This window comes from Zootermopsis nevadensis, unplaced genomic scaffold (genome assembly GCF_977971745.1).
Source record: "Zootermopsis nevadensis isolate Lab colony 2312 unplaced genomic scaffold, Znev_1.0 Znev_ptg000022l, whole genome shotgun sequence".
Lineage (NCBI taxonomy): Eukaryota > Metazoa > Arthropoda > Insecta > Blattodea > Termopsidae > Zootermopsis > Zootermopsis nevadensis.
In genome coordinates this window covers 2,230,785-2,255,324 of record NW_028259154.1, presented here as the reverse complement: position 1 = coordinate 2,255,324, position 24,540 = coordinate 2,230,785, and the positions used below count along the sequence as shown (strand labels likewise).

General features: G+C 40.3%; 1 protein-coding gene across 5 annotated transcripts in view; it reads left to right on the top strand.

Annotated features, from left to right (window-relative positions):
- The first annotated feature begins 11,007 nt into the window (after positions 1-11,007).
- The window catches only part of LOC110826533 (neuropeptides capa receptor), a 28,819-nt gene continuing 15,286 nt past the window's right edge, over positions 11,008-24,540 (top strand). For all 5 annotated transcript variants that reach the window (XM_022057255.2, XM_022057257.2, XM_022057258.2 and 2 more), the window contains exons 1-2: positions 11,008-11,166; positions 12,824-13,319. In XM_022057255.2, coding sequence (XP_021912947.1) covers positions 13,034-13,319 — 286 coding nt within the window. In that variant the 5' untranslated portion in view covers positions 11,008-11,166; positions 12,824-13,033. The remainder of the gene's footprint in view (positions 11,167-12,823; positions 13,320-24,540) is intronic.

Below are 24,540 nucleotides of genomic sequence, written 5' to 3'. Positions count from 1 at the left end.
CGTCGATACGACAGTACTGCCTTCCCTATATAAGACTTGATAAAACGCCAAACCTCGACACATTCGCCCTGAAGATGGTAACTACAATGTTACTCGAAACGTTGGATAATTTTCAGCATTTGACGTAACTTCTCCCACAAAATCCGAAGTTACATCTGCGAAAACTTAAATATAAAAAATAAACTTCATGTCGGTGAGGAAGGCTCCCGGGAGCAGAACCCAGGACTAACAAAGACGAGGCTCACGTCGCTGCGCCCAACAGCCGACGTCCGTCCGAAAAACAGACGAATATTAAGGGAGAAGAAAAATTATTTGGGACGTCTTAGTACGTAATATTGTCAACGTCTTTATAAAATCTCTACCAAACAGCTGACAGCATCGCAGAATGCAAGCGATCGAGAACAAATGTGGTGACTGCGTTACTACTGTAGGTCTGTCCACTCTCGTTACATTTCGTGTCTCCGTTCAAATGCTAGTTAAATTAATTTTGTTGCATTCATGCCCCATGTTTCTGCGTTCGCCGAAGGTTTGCGACGATGGTCGGTCCATTACGCCAGTGACACATTCAAAATTGCTCACGACATTTTCTGGGCTGCGTCTAAGTTTTCGTTTTGCTGATTTGCATGTTAAGTTTAGTGACAATAGTGACGTTTCTGCAATTCAAAAGTTCTTTGTCTCCGTCCAAACGGCGACTACTACTCGCAAAATCTGAGACTGTGAACACAAAATGATGTAGTAGGAATGAAATAGGATGCATCTTTTTACTAGAACAAAATAAATCCAACAGCTGAATATAATATACTTAAAACATACATTTTTTTAAAAAAAAATGGAGAAGATTTTGCAATATGAAAGATGAACTATCGCGAACGTTTTTGACAGCACTATTAATTCCTAGCACAGATTCTTTTTAATAACATCCACATTTTCGTGAAAGATTTGTCCATGTAGTTTATGTATTATGTGAATGATTAAATCAGAATTTCACTCACTTTTGAAAAACGTTATTTTTATGAATTCTTTTATTACTTTCTGGCATATGGAGTATAATGGAAATTCTCATCGCCCTGATGAAGGAGGCAGCAAGGACTTCTGATACGTCGGTAAACTTCCATTAGACTACACGGCACTGGAACCCAAAAGACAGCCATCCTTCTTACAAACTCTATATTGGTGCAAAATTTTCAGTAGAAAAACATGAATATACGGACCACTAGTAACATTTAAGCTTCGATAGGATGATAATATTAAAATTGACCGTAATGGACCAGTGGCGGGCTCTTCTGAACACGGTAATGAACCTTCGGGCATATGAATACAAAGGGAAGTTTATGATTATCTGAGCAACTATCAGCTCCTCAAGACCAGTGAAAAGTGCGAAGCAATGGGGCTGTTCGTGTTTGCCTAAATTACTTAGAAATATATTTTAATATCATCTGACAGGTAAACGTTCTTTATTTTAAACTCGACCGTTTCCTTACAGATCCATATAATTCGACGCTGCATATCATCTGAAATGAAACAGCATCGTTAAATAACATTACGTATCAATCGTCTGAAGAGGATTGTTTGGACAGATGGTCCAGTTAGTGAGGGCGCATGCGCGATTTTCAGCTGGCGGCACGTAGCGTCGCGGCGCGGGTCTGTCGGCGTCTGTCGCACGGAGTGCGTGCTGTGAGCAGGCGTATCGTTGATCAGTTGGGGCGCTTGTCGTCTGTTCCATGTGGCCACCGCTGAGAGTCGGCGAATCCGCGCTCGGCGTCTTGAGTTGGCCGCGGACTGCGGCGAAGTTTGTAAGTAAAAGACACTGAAGTAGTCGACTGCGATAGTCGCAAATCGTGCGACGTTCGAAACGAGACGTGATCTTCCGTTTTCACGACGTTAATATAAATTAAAATTTATTTTCCTTGATTCACTGACGTGAGCTAGTAGCGTGATTTATTATTTTGTTTATTTATAATTATTTAACGACGCTTTTTCAGTATATCAGACTACATAGCGTTAATTAAGACGATGCTACTGAATAATAAATTAAAAAATATGTTCAAGGAAGCGGTCGTGGCCTAATTTAACGTACTATCCTGGCATTTGCCTGAGGAAAACCTCAGGTAGGATAGGCGGTCTCCGGACTGGCATTTAACCTCCCAATTACGAAGCAGGAGTGATTACCACTCGATCACGACTTTCAGTTCGTACTGTGATCAATTTTCAGACAGCAAATCGTAATGTTATTGGGGATTGTACTTGATAATCGATACATCAGTGCGATATGATACCAGGGAGAAGCACTTTGTATCGATATAAATTTAGTATACTGATATCTTGCTTGATTCCTTGTTACCATACAGAGACTGTTAATTATTCGTAACTACCCAGTAAACTGCAAATCCAGTCATTGAAATAAATTTAGGGAGAAATTTTAATTGATTATTCGGAATAAATATGCGTTTAACTACAATAGTTCTTTCGTGTAAATAAATTAAACGCGCTGTTTTGAAAATGTATTTGTATTAATTAGTTTATAAATATTTAATTAGGAGTATAGTTCGATTTTTCAAATTATGTTTAAAAACTACAATTATTTAAAGTCAGTATTCGATGCTGACGGTCGCATTAGATTAGTATGTCGATAAATTCGAAGCATGTCACAAACTGCTCGGCAGACAATGAACGGGCCTACCGGAACAGCAGAGTGTTTCAAACACGTCCGGCAGACTTAAGTAACCACAAACAGAAATTAATGCCATATCACCGGCCATGTTCCTGTGTGTAATGGAAAGTATTATGAATCCAATGTATCAGTGAATCACTCTTATTGACGACATGTAACGGGTGTTACTTTTAACAAGTAAGTTTTCTTATAATTTTCCCCAATAATGCTAAACGCTTGTCATTACTTTGAATAAATCTGAATAAACTGTGGTCGACTTGTGTATCATTTAAATTAAATATGAACGCTGGCCAACTCCGTGTGTCTGTATTTCTGCCTCCCTTGTGCTGTTCTTGTCGTAGGATAGGATACATTTTTGTGTAAAGTATGTCACGTATGAAATTTTCTCAGTCTGAAAATTTTCAAAGGTGCGTTTTCTGTATATAAAGCGAAATGTCATTTTGAAATGAATTCCTTTCGAGGAAAGGAAATAATATTTGGGAGAGACAAAGTCTCCCTTAACGTTAGAAAAAGCATGTTTACAAAGTTGTAGAGAAATAATACCGGGGCGTTCTTCTCAAAGTTGTCTGTGGTTAGTGAATACGTGTCTGGGGCATCTGCCTCGGTAAGAAACGACGCCATGTCATGATTGTATTGTCTGTGGATGCCCAACCTAATCATGGTAGGTTTTTGGTTCCGCGCAGAAACGCTTGTTGGGCTCCATATGAAAATCCCATTATTTTTGATTGATTTAAACCAAAATTAAAGCATTTCACTCAAATATCAGATTCTATGACAATCCGTTCAGCTGATCTCGAGTACAGATTTTAATGACGAACCTAGAACCTAAATTTGTGCATGAGACGCAATTTTCATCGACTTGAGACGTGCACATTACGTCTGGGACAGCCATGTTCTTTGCCCTGTATTTATTTAATTTGTATGAAATTTTTAAGACACCGCCAGCAGCGCAGACTAGCGTAAAATTGTATAGTTAACGTGGCTGGATGAAAACCTCTAAAATCCTGTATAGGACAGCCAATCTCCTGGCCGAGATTGGAAACCGGGGCTGTCCATAAAGAGGAAGGAATGCTAACCACTCAGCAACGTTCGGTTGTTGCATATTTCATGAGAGAGTCGGTGGTCCCTTCACTGCCTATTGACTTATACCAAATACACAGACAAATTTTGTTCGTAATTGATTTCGTGGAGTTAACGCTCCTCTGGGATCTTGTGTAATCTGACCGACGTTTCAGATGTGATTACTGTGTCCAGCATCAGGGTAATGATTTATTCAGTCAATAAGAACCTTTGACACGTCGGTATATCTGTGCACAAATTTCACGGAGCAGCTTCCGTAAGACAATCCTTCCAATACTCGTAGCCCGGGATGGATCCTGTCCAAATACCCACCTCGTAATCCCCCACCGAGGCCCTATGTCTCCAAGTAGGTTTTTCGACCGAAATCTCGTCTCTTCCTTGGTCGGTGCATGCCACATCCGTCGTATTTTCTTATATTTGACTACTCGAATATTATCTGCGGGAAATTAGAGGCTATGAAGCTCACGAAATTTGCACATGCCCTTAAAGCGCTGTTGAGTTTTGACTCGAAGATGGCACAAACCGAAGAGCTTCACAAACTTGGCTCTTCCTCGCGTTGATGCACATTTTGGGATGACGAAAAGTAATCTTTTTTACTTGCTATGATATAAGTTTTTTTCCTTTAAATTATTTACATAACTTTTGCACAAACCGTCTGTCCTACAGTTTCCTTCAAGAACAACATAATTACATAACTTGTGTTCGGAGTAACAAAGTACACGTCAGCATGATTCATAACATATTATGGCGTAGAGTTTGTTAGAGTCTTCAGTTAATTATCAGAATATTATTTTGTACGCTTTCTGATGTATATATGACATATAGGACGTTTCGGTATTGACTGCACTCCCGTCTTGAGGTAATTTTTAATTATATTGACAAATTACTGACTACGTTTTATTTTAAGATTAGTAATAAAACCGAGGCTGAGTTAATCAGTAACCGGCAGAGCAGTGCGACGGCAAACATCAACCTGAACTAACTGGCGAAACTTAATAATGCACGCCAGACAGCGGGCAGTGTCCAACATATTATGAGCAGACGTTTCGTACTTTCAGTCACTCACATGCACTAACGCTGTTCGTATACATTTTGATGTGTTTTAAATATCTTCATTTAAATCTCTTAATAAAGTATTCCCCTTGTCGCTTTAAAAACACTTGATTAAAATCTTGAAATTCTCAGTTAATTAGTAGAAATATATTTTGATGTTAACCTTTCATTTTTATGCCAATGTCTTGATTGAAAGGGCCAACCGTGTTCTTAAAATTATAATAAGAACAATTAAAGTATAAACCAGAGTTGGATGGACCTCTTCATGTGGTGAACAGGCCAATTTGTTACATTTTTTCTGTAATGTATAGCTTCGATTAATTGTTTTTATTGATTATGTAATCTAAATTATTGAATCAATTTCAAGAAACGTTCGGCTAGGCCGCAGAATGGCTTTTTCGTTGGAGACTGCACGCAGTTGGTTGTGCGTAGGCCTGATATTTTGTCGTGGGTCGGAGAAGGTTGACGGGTCTAACTGCTACGTGTTTATTTTCCAGCGTCTTAAGGGCGACGCTGCTCTGCTCCATAATGCTCTCAGTTACAATTCTCACTACCAGTAGTTAGTTAATTGTGGCATGTTGACGGAAACAAACAGTGAGAGACATTTACAATAACCTGCGATTATGAGACAAACTCATGTTCATATCCTCCGCAATGTAAATACCGCTGTTCATGATTCTCGTTAAATTAATTTATAGTTTGCATTAAAATAAAAAAAATAATCCCCTCTTATTTCTTTGGCGCTCAAAGATGGACTGGACAAATGTACTCTTTGGATTATACTAAAATTCCAAAGGCGTTCTTTAAGCCTCACATTGTTTTGGGAACTTTGTCAAAAATTTGCAAGAAATAACAATTGATAAATAGAACAACCACATCTCCTTTCATGTACTCCCCGTCAGGAGTAAGCAAGAAGCTAACACTTGGGATGGGGGCATGTGCCCCCACTCAGTGCAGGCCTTTGAGACGACAGGACCCCCTGGGCGACATAACCCTTGTGGGGGAGTCCAGTTGAGTGAAAAACCTATGTTCAAATCCGCTGGATTCGCTTTGTCCCTTGGGAATCCTTGGAGGTCTCCCAGATCTCAGCGGCTACCGAGGCAGGTGGTACCTAAAAGACAGACCATGAAGGGGCTCACGAGGTGCTTGTACCTTGCGCAGAAACTTAGAGAACAGAACTTGTATTCACGAAGTCCTCAAGTACCACTGACCTTCACATGGCAAGAAGTTTGCTGACATTAACCACGATACGGCCTCCAGATCTAGGCCTGTAGAACTGAAATGTGAGTTTAAATTCCCCTTACTGTAACACAGGTTTATAGAAATGGATCCCCCCCCCCCCGTGAATATCGGATTTATCGTCAGAGGACACGATCTGACAATCGGTAAACCTTTCAGTCAACTTGTGTTGACTACTCGCAGAAGCTAACAGTTGCCGAGCGAGTGAAGAATTTTCCGGACTTTTATAGAACCGAAAATTTCATCTTTATGTTACAACATTTCCACCCTGAACCAGATCCAACCTCTAAGATATATTTTATATTATGTCTGCTTTTCAGTTCCAAGTGGTTTCTTCCCTAGCAGTCCGCGAATGACGTCATGGACTACGTGCGTGTGTGTGTGTGTGTGTAGTTTACGCTTTTAATAGACTATTTTCTGTTCTTCTTCGCAGCTTTTGAACTTTGCTTTGCATCGCTAACAACTGTTATCTTTATTCGGGCAAGCGTGTGTACATAGAAATATAAGAAACAGAGATGAAAGTTGGTTGTCATGACAACAGCGGGACAGGACCGTGACGCGGCGCTCGCGGATTGGTTGCTTAGAAACTCAGAGAAATTCGCGAACACGTACGACGGTGATCTTGTCAAAGGACGTGGAGAGATGTCTCGGATGTACAATTTGGAGAAACTACCGCTGACATTAACTTTCCAAGTACTTTCTTGATTATATTGATTCACTCTTGCAGTATTGATGGACGTATTCGCAAGGTTTTTTAATTAAAATTGTATTCTTTATGCTGGACCAGTTTCTATGGACGTGCGACAGAAGGTGGAAAGACGTTCAGCAAGGCGACGCAAACTTATGAAAGCACCTTGCATTCTTCAGGTCTTATAAATAAAATTCCTGGAAATTCCTGAGTTATATTTTCTCCCTCGTGAGTCCTGGGGAATCTTGCTCCCATCTGCTTCCATTCCTTGACGGCGTACAACCTGCATCATGTCTCAAACTTCGATTTGTTTAGAAATCCATGATTCTGGGCCATTTTCATTCCAAAATAAATGTAGGCTTTTCATACCACTAAGCACGTGTTTGTGTCTGTCCCCTTGTGAAGTATTGATAGATTTCCAATGAAAGTTGGGCGCTATCTCACATCTGCATTCTGTAAATCTCTGCCATCGTAGCAAGTGAGAAAACTTCTCGTTCGATATCAGCACTAGTGCCGATAATTGTAGTATGCGATATCTGTGGTCGTCAAACTTAAAAGAGTGCGTCATGTCTAAAAATAGAATTCTGTGTAGAGATTGACATTGTAACCGAACGGGGGCATGTGGGATGTGAAAGCTGACTTTGCTCCGATGTGTGTAAGAATAAAATTTATGCAATCAGATTATGAATAATTTGAAATTGGACTGTTCCCGGTTGACTTCGTTTTTATACAGTAAACAAAAAAACTTTTTTTTTGTTTTTGTTCTGTGATTGTTGATAATGTTTGGATTGAAACGTTATCGTGGAATATGAATCAGTTTTAAAGATATCCAAATAAATCAGTTTTTAAAATTGCGCGACCAATATCCGTCTAACTTGGGCATTTCGTATGTGTGCAATGCGATAGGCCTAAATCTACCGAGTTCACGTCTCCATGGAGATTATACGAAATGTGTCACTAAATTATATTTGTTTATTCTTGCTGTTGATGTCGGCGTGTTCAGATGAAAATATCGAGTGCTGTGTTCGTACGAAGTCGCCTCGATTGTGGCTCTACTAAGACATCAGAGTATATGACACATGACTCAGAATACACTTGGAAACGTCTTTGCAATCTGTGGAATGTAGACTTCGATAAGTTTTAACCTGTCCATAATCACTGTTAAATTCTTCCGCTAAATGCTGGACATCATTACTTCTTAACCATAAAATTCCTTTAATATTATAGTGCACAGAATCAATTACAGACACACGTTCTCCAGACGTTTCTTAAATTCTTATTCAAGTGTTCTTACCAGAAATTCTGTCATTCAGAATTATTATAATATACTTCTAAATCTATCGAATCGATGATGTGTAAAAATGTGCAGATTTTGTACAATTCGGGGAACTCGCTTGTCTAAAGGGTATTTAAGTTACAAATATTATAACAGCAACGCTATTAATTTTTCAGATTTCTTTAATTCACGATATCTCCGTGAATAATATAAGCTTTATTTGAGTAAACTCTGTCCATGCATGCCCCATGTTAGCAGAAGCATGACACGTGGGATGCATATCTTAAAATTCGTCAGGGAAATTTGTCTTTGCTGTTTAGCTTTGCAGGTCTGTAAAGTCTACATTTGTTTACGTATGTTTTGGCCTCTCATGCAATGTGCATAGAACGTGTTCACTGATGTGGTCAGCATTATTACTTTGACGTAAAATCACGAAATTCCTTATCGATTTCATTTTTTATACTTTTTCAATCGATATTAAGGTTCCTTCTAAAAAAAACGCTACATGAATTACGAGATAGCTGTTTCCTGATTGTTCCTTAATTTGTGTTTTAAATTCGTTGAATACTAACATGGCGGGCGGGTGATAGCTGCACTTAGCTCTACATATAATTTCAAAAGCTAACGAACTATTGCAGAGCTCATCATATAATTCATGTGGGGACATAGGCTTTATAGGTCCGCTTCGTTACCCTTTACCACTTATGTTGTCACTTACAATCTCGGTCATGCGATGGACCAAAATTCTTCTCTAATGCCCATCAACCAGCTTTCAGATAGACGTATCCGCCATCATGATTCCTTGATAAGGCACAAACACAGTCTTTGTCTTAGAAAGATCTTAACATCAATTTTTTCACGCATTGTTCTCGTCTGATTACTATAAATTCTCATCTTCGTATTTTTCATATTTAAACTATTTCTTTATGCTGTGTTTCGATGTACCTAAATAAATTCGCTATAATTAATTTGTTGACTTTTCAGTCTTTTAATGCCTTATAAAAGATGGATGCATTACTTTGTCATTCAGGGAAATATTATTGTCATAATTTCGTCAACACTTACACTAATGTCATGAATGTGGAATAATTTCCGATGTAGAAGAACAGAGACAAATGTGATTGTAGTTCGCTAATTAGTCAGACGCAACCAACTTCATGTATCAGCAGCTTTTCGGCTTGTGAACTTTGATCAGAAACGATGAAGCAATTGAGAGACGAACATGCAGAAGACAATGAGTATGTGAACTGGATTTATCTGGCTCAGGATAAGGCCCAGTGATGGGTTCTTAAGAACGCGGCGTCGTCAGCGCTTGGGTTCCGTAAACGAGAGGAAATTTCGTATTCAGCTGAGCGACTATTTTATTTTCAAGGAAACTGTCCCCCGAAGTTAGGTTAGGTTGGTTTGGGTTAGGTTAGGATTAGGTTGGGTCAGATTGGGTTAGGTTAGTGTTAATTACATCTAAACCTCAACATGTACTTAATTATCGACCCTTTCACAGTGCATAGTTTAATTCGAATCTGTATATTTTTTCTTTATTTTAGTTGCTACAAAGTGTCGAATGGCAATATGTATGATAAATGATTCTGTAAGGGTATGTTGAAATGGACGCTTGGACATTGGCCATTGACTGAGGTGTATACGATATACACGACGTTTCGGAAGTTGGCTGTACTCCCGCCTTTAGGTTAATTTCTGTCATTGACCTGTCCGTCCGTCCGTCTGCACAGTCGATTAAAATAGATATCGACTGGGCGGATTTGGATAAAATTTGATGTGGATATTGTGCCGTTCTGCACGACCGTGCATTTGAATGTCCTACGAGCGGTGATAACATAATGACGAATGAGGAAAATCGTGAGGCGGGCGTTGAGATGCTGCGATCTGGTGGCCAAAGTGAGAAATGTCGAACAAGGAGAATTTGAAACATCTAAATGCACGTTAAAGAATGCATGAGGATTTTTTATGCAATTTTGGTACGCAATAGAGTTTGCGAGCTTAATTGTGTTTTGCATTTGTTTTCGGTGATTCTTATGTCACGTGGTCTGTGTTCCTGTCTTTCCTGTCTATTAGCTACCCCATTCACGAAGAATTTTGTACCATTTTTTCCCCCGAGCTTGGGAGTTCTTCCCGATAACCCCTGGATGTAATCAACCACGGAAAATGTCGTAGTTTCTTCATTGGTAAAATTCTGTTTTTGGCTTTGACCAAGGATTTTATTTGTCAGTTTTCCTGCTAATGTCACTCTTACAGTTGCTTCTTCCTTTCAGGGTGTTTTGCTCCCTTCTGCACACATTTATCTGTTCTTTGCTTCGTACTGTGTGAGTGATTGGTTGTCTGTGTGACGTAGGTACGTCCCGGTGTGCAATTTGTATCTGTGATACTGTTGACTCTGTACCAGTGCAGACTCGCAGTGTTTCATTTCTCTCTCTTTCTGCTAAAAAGCCACGTACCAAATATCGGATGACGCAAAAGAAATTATCGAAACTTCGGTAAAATGAACGGATGAACGGATTTAAATTAAACTCGTATGGATTGTGTGGGACAAAACTAAGTTTGTGTACAAGAAGACTTATTCTGCTCCGTTGATTCGGTGCGCAGAAAAGAAGCGTTCATTTATAATTTATAAAATAGGTGTTTTTCATTGTTCAATCAATTTTTGTCGAAATCGATGTTAAATAGGACGTCCCATTTTCTTCATTGCGACACAAAACTTTCTTTTCCATTGGTCGATGGCTGATCCGACTTAAGAAGTTAGTGTACGAACATCAGATAAACGATTTTAGGTCGTAGAGTTATGCTTACTCCAAGCTCCACTGCAGGTTTTTTTTATAAATTTAGGAAGTTACAGTCTGGGTTAGCTACTTGGTTACTTAAGTAGTGAATTCGAGTCTTAGTTGCGTAATTATTTAGTTAGCAGTTAGTCGTCTGTTTGCCATAAATAAGGGCTTCAGTTGTAATCCCACGTGACACGGGTAAACAGAGCGCGCTTCTGGCCTTATCTGCCTCTGCCTCTGCAAGACACCCGAGGCAAACAGACGTCTTCAACTCGGCAGCGAAAGGCGTACCGTACGTTCGTCACATCTGAAGCTCTGGAGCCCAAAAACACCTTCAGAGCACGCTGCTTCCTGTCTTCCTGGTGTCACAATGCTCCCTTAGGTGCGTATACGTCACAGAGATTGATTTGCTAAGAAACAGAAGGTACTTTGCTACGGAATTGGGTAATTTTATCATCGTGACGAAATTAATTACTTATAGGATATATTTATTTAGTTCGTTTGTGTATTATTGGTGAGTAGGCCGATCAGGCTTCGATTTCCCACAGGATCAGGGTTCGTCTCCTCGCCAGCACATCAAACCTTCTTTGAGAACCGCGGTCTCGTATGACGAAAAACGGAGATTCGTTTTCCGGGTGCAAGGCAGTCGGGGCTTGAAGCTCATCACTCATCTCCATCTAGTGCCGAGGTTAAAAACGAGTGGAGCTACACCCCCATTTCAAAATACCTCATGAGAGGGGCTTAGAGAAGCCCGGAAAGTCATTAACGTTTTAGTGAATTAGCTGATTATTTAGTAAATGAGGTAATTACTTTGTTGGTTACTTGTTTAAATACTCATTTCATAGGGAATGAATTGTGAAATAATTTGGGGAGGTAATTCTTGTAACAGAGAAAAAATATTCACTTTAATGGCTCGTGTCAAGCCCATGAAATCATAAAGACGTCAGTTTAGGAATTTATAGATCGTACTTAGCTCTCTATGTGAATACATATTCTCATTAAAGAAATTCGCTGTAAATAACCAAGAGCATTTTAAAATTAATTCCGCTATACACAGAGTCAATGCGTACAAGGAAAAATACTCAGTTACACAGACCAGTTTTCAACCTCTAGTGTTTTCAGAAGAGTGCATATTAAGTTAGTTCCATCCGTTTTAATAGTGTACCATTAACTATCACAAGTCATAAATATAGAGCTACAATTTAAGGTAGGATTAAAAAGACACTTAATTAAACACTTATTTTACTTTGTTCATAAATTTTTAGTGTTCATTAAGGTTTTCTTGTCTTCGTGTAGCACAAATGGGTGTTACGAATTATCTACTGAATGTAATTGGTAGATGTATTTGTAACATATCACTGTTTACGTGAACCTTGTGTTTAGAATATATGAAAGTTTATAACAGTATGAACAGCATTTATAATATATGTAATATGTATTGTATTATTAAGATTTATTCCACATTATTTTATCATTTGAGTTAAGGATCCATGGAATGTAATAAAGATGCACGTAACTGTTATTGAATCCAACATCCACTGGGCCAGTTTCTGCTCATTTATTTATACAGGGATTAGTTGCTTATTTATGCATAAGATCGATTGAATATTTGGTGAGATCTGAGGTTGTCAGTGCTGGGTTGCGTGGTCTGGTGGAATTTTACCAACTTACATCCTCCAGCAACCCATCAGACAGCCGTCTTAATTACGGAAAATTTTCCAATACTCGCCAAATTAAAAATGATTGACGTAAGAATTTAAATCGTTCTTTAGGATTTATGTCGGAAGCCACTTGTAGACGGAAGATGATGTTAAAATTTGTCACAAATTCCTGGTATGTTGAGTGCATTACGATAATTTAAAATCGAGTTCAAGTTTTGGTTCTTATTACAAGAGAAGTATGTCAGTAATATAATCGAAACTTAAAATATTATTCACATTCATAATTCGCAGACTTCTGAGACGTTGGAAATAACACGCCGAGCAGACAAATAGTCCGAAATAGTTTAGAAGAAATAAGACATTTGTTTTCTGTTTCAGGCAAAAGGCGTCTGTCGATTAGAATGATGGACGAAGTCATGACCGTGCGAAGAGTAAATCTCTTCTGAAGTTTTTGTGATTGAGCGTTGACTGGTGGTGATCTTTTCCTGCGGGCATTCTTTGTATCACATAATACCGCCACCCCTATTATTCCAGTGAAAATTTATAGATGTGTCATAAGTTGTTCAGGCCGTTTTACGAACTCTTGAAATGAGTGCGTCGGATTTTCTCCTGCTGGGCAGTTCAGACAACGACACCAGTCTCGGTTCTATGAACGAATCCATAGAGCAGTATCTCGGGAGGACGCTGGGGCCGAAACGTCTGCCTCTCGCGGTGGTGCTGCCGATCACCGTGACCTACGTCGTCATCTTTGTGTCGGGCATCATCGGCAATGTGGCGGTTTGCGTGGTGATTGCGCGCAACAGATCAATGCGGACTGCCACCAACTACTACCTGTTCAGCCTCGCCGTGTCCGACCTCACCCTCCTGCTTCTGGGTGAGTCTCAAGTCTATGTACCTTACTCACAGTCACAGTCAAAGAAAAGACTTCCACGTTTCATGTGCATCTGTTTTCAGTGTATGATTTTCCCGCCAATGAAGTCTCTGCAATGAAAAAAAAAATGTCGACGTAAACCCCTTCCTCGCGGCTTCGTTCGAAGCAAGAAAAATGTCAGTTTAAGGTTTAATCTCCAGTTCCCGTGACGGTCGACATGCTCCAAATTCTTAGGCCTTTGTGTTCTCATAGAGCTCCATTTAGGATGAGAGTTACTTCCGGACCTTCCCTGCCGACATTTTACTTCTTAATAGCTTAAGGCTACAGCTAACTGACGACCTTAAGCAAGGAAAGAAGATGACGTTTCAGGAATTAAAATTTGTTGCTTAAAATATTTTCTCGTTGCCTTGCCTACTACGAAGCTGAGGGCAGTAGGTTCGTTGTGGTTGCAGGAACGCACTGCAGCCAGTCTTCTGTGTGTATCCATCATCGCTGCCGGATCTGTGGTTGCACCGGTTGATGCAAACCAGAAACCACGGCTCTTCTGTCTACACCTCAAATTGTTTATTGGAAAATTCTTTGCATGCGGCTGTCTTATTTAAAGACAACCGAGTGTTGCTACAACGCCACCAGCAACAAACACATCCTCTTCATCAAGCACGTAGGAGCGTATCGAGAAACGCAACTTATATGAAGCTACATTTAGGTAACTGTTAGAATATAAATATTTTCTGAATTATTGCAGCTGTGAGCCCCTGGTAAGCATCTTACTCATTTATACGGTCTTCTTTTGGTGGTAGGCGTCAATAAGGAGGCAAACCCACCTGATTTGGTGCTCTATTAATTGTCTAATGCCACGTTTTCACGTGCAATTAAGCTTGATTAAGATACACACGTATAAATTCGTGCTTCATCGGAAACTTCTCCAGTCATGGAAGTAGAATGATCAGGCATCGTATAACCAACCCCCCACCCCCGACACACATACACACACACACCATTCTCCGCGCGTGGTTGAATGGACGTAAACTCTCGCTCTGAAAAACCTTCAGAAATTTTCTGAAAAATTTCCACTTTCGGAGTAGAACACAAAGTTACGACTAGGATGACAATTACAAGTACAACAACATTTTATGAAAGTCAAACACATGACGTAAATGTGCAGTGTTTACTCTCTGATGATCTCTGCGCTATGCTGTTTTGTTGTTGATGGAGTCCTGTGAAAATGATTGCCGTGCAACTGTAAGATCTTACAAATCTCCTGACGCCGAATCTGGCAGGAGACTCACAGCCGAAATTCACTTAAACTCAGGAATGCGAGTACTAGTCCAAATCAGAGGAAGATACGCGACCCAAATCCGAAAAAGGAAAACTCCATTGATGGCCACATCTGAAAATGTTCTGCGACCTGGGCCAATCTTGCATGCTCGCGTCCAAACATTTTATTTTCCCATTTCGCCAGTCCACACAACTTCCTTTCCATTTTCGTTTCCCGCAGCCATTTTGCCTACCTTCGCCTGTTCCTAACAAAATTTCGTCTATTATATATGACCCATTTACAAAAGACAGAACTGTATAATTGCGTTACTCTCGATGACGTAGTTTCAGTGGAATAAATCCTGTCTGATTGGTATTGTACGCTACGTTGTTATGAACTGCGGGCATTACTCTGTTTAATGTGAGCTTGTGAACTAGTTGGGAAAGAAATGTTATACTAAAATAATTCGCTTTAGAGCAGTGGTATTCAACCTGGGGTACGCGAATACATCTTAAGGGGTACGTGAAATTTAAAATAAATATATAATCAGTAATGTAATTTATTTAATTTATTTTAGATGTATATTATATACTATGTATAACTTGAATTATACACCAACATCTTAGGGGGTACAAAGTTGAAGAGAAATTATATCTGGGGGCACGCGAACAAAAAAGGTTGAGGATCTCACGTGCGAACTGAAAACATGGATGAGATTCAAGAGAAGGGCGAAGCAGTCCTAGAACATTGGGTTTGAGGAAGGAACTAGGAAGGAGATAAAGGTACGAAAAGTACGGGAGGGAGTTATAGAAGTGGGAAACACGGAAGATATTATCCTCCGTTGCATTTCTCAACATACGTGCACAGCACTGGCAGGACATGACATCAAACAACAATAATAATACGATGCAGTTTTAAACAGAGGACAATGACGTCATTAAATAATATGGAAACCGGTCACAGCGGGCTAACCGCTAGAACACCGGGTCCCTGTCCTTCTTCAGGAACCCGCGTTTTCTGTCCTGTTGTGTTCTGTGTAGGTAAAAGCCTTTGCGACGGGACGAATCCGTGCACAAGGAGTCCAGCTAAATCCAGAAAAAAAGAACGCTTCTTAAAAGCGTACAGAAAACTGTCCCATTCAATGCTGTTTACCAGCCGGCGAGTGGAGCTGTACCTCCATTCCGCCACACGTCTTCATGCAAGCACAGGGACACGTTTACGCAGAACGGAGCTGTTCTTTTGCTCAACATCTTTTCGTGAGTCTCTTTCGGCTGCGATGTGTCTGACTACAGCCGTTATCTCTGCCACAAGGGCAGCCGTCTTAAACACTTAATGCATAATGATTAATAGCCTGACGATAAACCTCGCATACACAGCGCTCGCTTGTTCTCGGTTCGTGTGCATCCAAGCCGTCTCGCTCAATTCCCGAGTTTTGTTGGCATCAGCCACATTTGTAGTCTGTCACCAGAATGATTTGGCATCAAAAGAAAATGTATTTCCTGTTAAATTCTGAGCAGTTCTGGCGGTGACGAAGACCACGCACCACCCCCATCTAGCGCCAAAGTCAAGAATTAATAGGAGCTATACCAGCTCTCCCCCCAAGCGACCTACGTGGCGTATAACGTTATGCAGGTTCAGTGCGTGACCAGGTGAGCGAATGTTGTCTTCAAAAGGATGGTTATGATACATTGGGTTAGTTATGACACGATGCTGTATCAGTTACTGCTGAGGCAACGTCGCCATTACAAGTGTTCTATCAACAAACGAATAGGGATTAAGCAGGGGAGTTACTAGTGACACGAAAACCAAGGGACAGCGATAATGAGGTCACATCAGCAAACGCTCCCGAGCCAAAGATCTAGTTATCAAGAATGTGTAAAGGAAGCGAATAGATACTTTGAAAATGCAGCAAATGGAACGGTGGTAGTAATTAGGAATGCATTCACGACTAAATTAAGAACAGACCAAATTCAGTGACATTTTTTGGGTGCGAAACCTCATCTTTGATTTTAACTTAAAAACGCCGATTGAATGTGTCTGAGGACAGGATGCCGAGAGGAATATTCGGATCTAACAAGGATGAAGTGACTGGAGAAAATAACATAACGTAAATCTCAGTAATTGGCTAGCAATAGTCTGACTAGAGTCAGTATTTCAGCGTAGGATCTCAAGGTCAACATGGTAAAGTTTTAGGATTTGAGGTTTTCTGAACATGGCTGGCTTCTGGGTCGTTGCGCCATGTAGTCTGGTAGAAGTTTACCGACGTTTTAGAGGTCCTTGCTGCCTCCATCATCAGAGCGCAATAACCCAGAAGACAGCCATCTTCACGGTAAAGTTGGTTGGTCTTCTGGTTGGATTGGAAGTCCCGGTAATTTTCAGGGCAGCGAAACAATAATACAAAATGACAATTTGAATGGAAGGAACAAGGAAAAGAGGTAGACCACGTAAGAGATGGACAGATAAAGTTGAAGAGGATTTGAAGATTGTGGGAATAAGAAACTGGCATGCAGTTGCTATGGACCGTCAGTAATGGAGGAAAATTGGACTGGAAGCCAAGTCCACAACGGACTGTGGCGTTTGAGGAGAAGAATTAGAAGAAGAAAATAAACGTATTTTAAAATGTTGTCAGTAATGCCATTAGGCACGAATTGCCCTTTCTGAAATTCTGAGATTTCTAATTTCTTCTAACTAAAACAATATTACGAACTTGTAAATCAGTTTCTAATTATACAGACTTACAGAATATTTCCTATCCTTGTTCTTAAAACTGAAATTTCTCTACAGAGTTTTCCTGATTAACAGAAAAACGTCCATCCAATGCAAAAGCGTGGGAGTTTCAAAATTCCGCGGACTTCCAAATATCCCCCCCCCCCTCAACCGTTCCTTGAATTCGGCGTACGTGATTGGTTGAAGTCAATCACTCTTTTATAATTATATTTAGCCTCGTCCGTCAGAGGCAGACTCTGATTGGTTAGCTAAACTATTTTAAAACTTCAACTGCATGAACAGACATTTCCTTCCTGCTGCTTATTGTTAATATTCAACTGACTTGCCCTCCAGAGCCCAGATGCCAGAAGGCTTGTAGTCTAATGACCGGCCGTTCACGTAATTGGTATGACACTCGACATCCCGCTGTGTCAAATTCTAAATTGTTGCTGGATTCCAAAGAAGGTACAAGCTAAGTTAGGCCTTGCGTTTGTGGACCGTACACTTCAGTTGTTTTCCACGCATGCAGTACCATATAAAACTGGCATGAAAATATTTACTCCGGAAATTAACCTAATAAACTTGGATATTTATTGAATTTTGTAGTCTACGCCCGTCACAGCTTCATATATAATTATTGTGCAAGGAACAAATATTAGTTACGCGAGCACGTTATTATGGTTCCAGCAGTTCGTGTGAAACAAACAACGTTCTGGAATTATTGGTGGTTAGACGTCTTACGAGAGCAGATTCTTGCAGACTCTTATCGTCCAGTCTGAAAACACCAAAATTAAAACATTGAAACCTAGAACCTAACTTGTTCTATATGGAAATGGAAATTGGTATTTTCCGTAAGGACAAACACAGATTAGCAGCGAACTCTAAAAAAAAGTGTTGAGGACAATGTTTTGACCCAAGACAGAGGGAGCACGACAGAGCTCCGGCAAATTCTCTCGGCCTAACAAAGAGCTTCATAATTTGTACACTTCGCAAAATGTTTCCAAGCTGGTCAGATCAAGAAAATGGACGAGGCATCACGATGGATCGAATGCTTATAAATTTTCAGTGGGAAAAGCCCACTTGGCAGACCCAGACATAGATGTGAGGATAATTCTGTAACGAGTCTTCAAGAAACTGGCTGTGAAAAATGTCAGCTGATTCTATGAATCCCCTGACACTGGACTTGCGATTGTAAACACGGTAACAAGCCTTCGGGTTCCTTTAAGTTTCTGCAAATTTCTTGGCTAGCAGGGTTACCATCAGCTTCTCAAGAAACTCTCCGATCCATAGACTTGATTACTTAGTTGCAATAAGCCGTATAAATGTATTGTGCATCGCTTTGGAATACATATATTAACCTTATCGACTTCGTGACCAAAAATACCAGGGCCCAACTGTCACTAGGTCCCATCTTTGGCTTCGCCTCGCCCCACAGCGCCACAGAAACTGGAGAGACGCCATTGCTTTTAGACATCTCCCAAAAGATTAATAACACGAAACACAAACCCGTGAGGGATGTCTTAATAACGTCTTAATTATCCTAGAAATGAAATGCCGTTGGTTTACATAAAACGCAAAATGCGTGACACTGAGAGACTGAGGCCGCTTTCGCACTGAACTGGCTATAACTCGGAGCGGAATTCTGTTAAGGTCCAGACGAACGGCTGGTACGGAATTGATGTTCGCACCCTAGGAGGTGCAGATAAATTTGAATGCCAGAGAGCAAAGCAATTCTTGGGAATGTGGGAATCCGCCTTATGCAGCATCCAGCCAGCCACTGCCATCCGCGCCCCTTTGACGTAGGCCACAACAACAACTCCTACCGCCTTTATCGCTACAACGAGCAGCACAGAACCAGCCGTCTGTCCAGTGGCTGAAGATGATTCTTCACAACGACCGAATTCCACCATTCTCTACCTACTACCAAGGCCGAGAATGTGTGGGCCGCTTCCTCCACGCCCGCCACACACCTCCATGGTTTGTTACTGCGACACGTGACTGATATCAGCACTGGCTTTCCGTCTTCTGCTCCGTTGGCCGGCAACCATCTGCCTGTCTTCGAGCTGCGAGTTCAAATCTTGGCCAGAAAATCGACTATCCCTCTAAACGTGTTCGTGATTTTCCTCAGTCCTTCGGCCTCCTTTTCAGTTCATGATCACTGATCGTTTTATCATTGTGTGTCACACAGTCTGAGTAGCTGACAACGCGTTTAATAAACCACAAATAAATCAAATTCATTTATTGAATCCAAATATAAAAATAAAGCAAAGCAGTTGATCTGCAACATATTTTGTTCTCGCGAAAAGATCGGCAGATCGATAATTGTCACTCGTACATCGTTTAAGCATGAATGTTTTTGATTTTAAAGACACAAAATTACAGCGTCGCAACATTCACAAACCAGGTTTTATGTCACAACGTCCTCGATGTGTAAATTGCCATCCAGATGACACCGTAAACACGAACTTTTATTACAATATGGAAAGCATAAAACATTAGGCGATGTTTTGATACGAATTTCGTCATCTTGGGGTCATATCTGTCAATTCGTGCACCGAAAATGCTGAAACGCTAGTTACCGATTAAATAAAATTGTAACGGGATTACCTTGAGATTGAAATTTCATGAAATATGTAAGTCTTCAGGGAACGAGATGAATTAACGATATATTTGCACCTGAATAGACCGCACTTTTTCTGAATATGCGTCCCATATTAACCAGCTGCACCTATTGCATTTTATCGGGCAATAGAATAGACCTATTTCGTTCACAGGTGTCCTCTTCTTGTAACACAAATAAGATTTGAATTGCGTGTATGTGTCTCTATGCTCCTATATAGCTCGAGATCGGACATACAGATTTGCGCCAATTTTAACATCGTTATACCTTGAGACTAGGAAGATAGTTTAGAAAGGTCAAAAATCCGGTTTAAGCTCCGGTGAGTACTGTTCCAGTAACTTGAAAGGAACTTTTTTCCGGTGGGGATGTTACAGAAACTAAGGTAAGAAAACCGATAAGTGTCCTTGTTCCGAATCGATTAAGACGTTTTCAGGGACGGTTTCTGTGGTATTCGACGGAATAAATTTTGTGGCCAGACCTAATACAAGCTTTAGGGCAATAGTGGTTGAAAAGAATTGTAAAAAATATGTCGAATTTCCCCGCAGAGCGGGCCCCCTGCTAGTCGCTAAATAAACCAAAAAGGCAAAACTCGCCACTGGATTTATTCTGCAGGTCCCAAAGATTCATTGAATGAACAAAGGGAAAAAAAAATAAAAGAAGGGAGCTCTCGAACCTCAAGGGTTTGCGGACCACAGTTTAAACATCACTGTTCTGTATTTTAAATGGAAGCGTGGGCAGAGGAATGTGTCTTTCAGATGGAGGGTCTAAACGTAAGGATTCTAAGCTTGCAGTTTCTTATCATTCGTCTTCCCCTCTCCGCCAAGCCCCTCCCCCTCCGAAAGACCTAATTCCAATATTTACAGACTTCAAGGTTCTTTTAAGCACTTTCGTCCGCTTCACAGTTCATAAAGTGCAGAAATGTCCGGGCAAAAGCCGTGAAGTGGAACATTTGGTTTTGTGTGCCAGTGGGACTGTTGATATTTGGTGCCAGAATTTTCAGCTTCGTCTGGAAGATTGTTCCCTAACGGTGCCAAAGTGAGGAGAAATCATTTCCAATTCATCGCACGTGACCGGACTCCGTGCCCCGTTTGACACTGGGCACGCCTAACTTCTCAGTTGATACGGAGTCCTTAAATAATGTTAAAATTAATGTAAAATTGGGTGTTACAGGGACCGGTAAACACCCGAAACACACATCAGCAGACCAGCATTAACGCTTAAATTAATTGTTTTATAGGATTGAACAGTAAATTAATAATTAAATATAAAAACATAAATTCAACTTTGGGCGGAGCAATATGGCTTCTTATTTTTAGAGTTTTAAAGCAGTTCACAATTTTAGTGCTGTAATTTAAATAATATATAAATTTGAGGTACACTTGCCAAAATTTGAAATGAAGCACAACAATGCTATGAATTATCCAATTACGTAAGAAGGGAAAGATTATTTTCAGTCTTTCAAAATATTAAAATGGTAAGGACCTCGCTGATTTTAATTATTGATGAAACCCTTGCATCCTCGTTAAACAATTAACATAGAATCTATAAATTGTGGGTCCTGTGCTCCTCAGTGACATAGGATGACGATAATCACATTTTGAGCTGTGTTAGAATAAACTATGAAACTTAAGACACATAACTTACTCCCTGTTGTGTCCCTCACTGTAGGTTTTATAAAATTTCCCTCTCTTCCAAAATTTTAAACACGTAAAGAAATATAAAGTTAGGTCGATTACTGTCCGTCAAACAGAAAACAAATGCATTTTATGTAACCTGTATAATCTCCGTTGTACGCAATGCTGTTTTCAAGCTGCATGTTTCGACTTGTATTTTGGTTCTTATAGTAAAAACAAAGTCTTTTATTCACATAAAACTCTTTCGTAAGCAACACTAGAGGTATCTTAGCCGATAGAGATTTTCGTGAGTTGAAACAGATGCAGATGATTTATTTTTACGTAGAAATCCGTTCTCTATATACAATCCAAAATAATATTGGTATAGTGAATCATATATTATCACAAATTTTCCAGAATTTCTTCCTCAGTTATCCATTATTTTCCATGGCTCACTTCTGTTGATGTATCAACGACTTTCATATTAAATATCGTCTGTGTCTAAAATATGTCTTGTAAATTACATTTTGCGTTCTAACCTAAAACGCGGTTAGCACAGTTTTGAATTCTTATTCCTCATTAGAGACGTCACACGCGTGCAGCACGAGAGATTGGCGGATAGAATCGCAGATCCATTATTTCAGAATGTACCTTAATTTCCCTCTTCGTCGGTACACAAGTAAATTTTGTTTCCTTCGGATCACACAACCCAGCCTATGAACTTTGTTTGTACAACACAAAACTTTACAGCTCTTTGTAGTGTGTAGCGTCGCTTGGACAATAAGATCGTGGGTTTGAACCCCGCTCAAGGCATGGATGTTCGTTCTCGTCTCTGTGCGTGGCCTTGCGACCGGCTGATCGCTAGCTCGAGGAACCCTGCCAAATGCCTAACTCATTCATTATTTCAGAAGTAGTTCTGAATTGAAACGGGCAACGAGGCCTAATCCGTAAAAGTTGATGTTGGCGGAATTTGCTGTAACAGAGCTAATCGCATTGCGTGAATTGTGAATGTTCGCGAAAATGTTTTCTCGCATTGAACAACGCGCTTATTATTTTCATGTGCGAGTTGTAGATCCCGAAGGTATATTTATAGCCTGCGCCTACGTAGTGCCGAGAGCATCCGCTGCTCGCCAGGTCTTCCACATTTCTCTCTTGTGAGCGTTCGTCAATGTTCTGTTACCGCCGTTCACCAGGACAAAGATCACTTCATTCATTTCCGAAAACAGATGACTTAAGATCCAGACGCTGTTACGTAACGACGTTGCCAGCCGCTCTGAATATACATCGTCGAATAATAGGGTGATTGGTGAATAATGAATTGGGAAGGATATGGAAGGAAGCGAAGTGTTCCTGTCAGGAGGGACTGGGACAACCCACAAAAATCCTCAATCATAGCAGTCGGTCTTCGGACCGAGTTAGAACCCGGTACCTTACAGATACGAAGCAGGGGTGTGGCGGTTGTAACCCTTCCAGATTTCTGAAAGGATCTTCGCCTTTCCAAGGGTCTGGGATCAGACCCTGGACACTTGAAACGACACCGCGGAGGTGTTGATTTATTTACTTCGTGTATTCAAAGGTAAAAAGGTTATTAAGTGAAGTTTAAAATCGTTTATATTTCAAAGAGTTCTTGTTGGTAACTTGTCTGTAACAGCAGATATGGAAGAAATATTTGTCTAGTTATAATCTACAAAGAATTGACGGACTTTTAAATTTATTCTATCCGCTTTGTTTTGAGTTGCGTCTACGGAAAAAAGTCACAGAAGGTCGGAAATCCCTTTACATTTTGAACAAATAGCATTAACTTTAATTTCGCGTTTGTACTTGAACTGAAACTATTTTTGGAAGAAAAAAAAAGAACAATTTCGTTATGCATTTCCAGAATTACGAGGAGTGTAGCAAAACCCGTAGACAAATGTACGAGAAATAAAAAAAAATTATTCCAGAGTTACGTCGTTCTCTGAAATCGATTCCATTGCACGAAATTTGCGTTGCTGTATTTCCGAGTACTGAGCAATGTCAGAGAAAATGAGTCATGTATCATGAACACACCTACAAGCCAAGAATATCTGTGCCTTGTTTAAGGCTCGTCATCTCGTGACCCATGCGAACAGAGAGAGGACTGTCTCTGATTTGATAAGTTATGACGCGTAGAGCCGAATTATTTTATCGTTTATTTCTGTGTCATTCCTTCATTTCCTGTTTTTTACAACCATTTCATATAAATGTGTAGTAAAATCGACATAGCAGCGTTCCGATTAGAGTAGGTACTTGCGTCTAAAGACGAGTTTAAAGAAAGGAAAATTAAACTTAACCTCGGGTGTCCCATGCGTCTAAATTTAGCGAGCCAGCTGGCTGAAGACGCAGGCAGGTTAATCATAACGTCGTTGTGTAGGACCGACAGCTACGTAAAGTCTTCGGCGTGATGAGGAAGGGGACAGAGCGGAAACGATTCCTCAATAAGAACGTGGAAGTCATAGACAGTTTGTTTGGATGTCCTTTGGTTTCCTGTGCCGTGTAGTATTTTGGCTGCCTACCAGCGGTTCAGAGGAACACGCTGCCTCCATAATCAAAGCTGAAGTTAGGAATGGCGACTGACAGTCTGTCCGTCTTCGTGTCTAGCCCTTTCTGGAGTCATGAGCGTATTGAAGAATTAGACGTGATTGTTATGGTTTTTGTCATCATGTGGCGTCTCTCAAATCTGCATGTACAGGGTGATTCAGATCTCTGGTACGTTACTTAAGCCTCAAAACGTACAAAAATTTGCTGACCATTGTTCGTTCCAAACGAAAGAGAAATGCGTTTTCCCTGATGAAGCGGGCAATTAGACAAAGTAAGGGCAAATATTTATCTCTGACCGACACTTAATATCCGTAAGTGCGCCGACAAATGGATCAGCGTCAAACGACCTTCTGTTCTGTTCAATAACGTGAGTGGAAAAAAACATCAAACGAAAATAAATTTAAAACCACCAACGGATGAGTTTTAGTTTCCTAAACTCTTTCATTATAATAATTCAATTCCTTTATT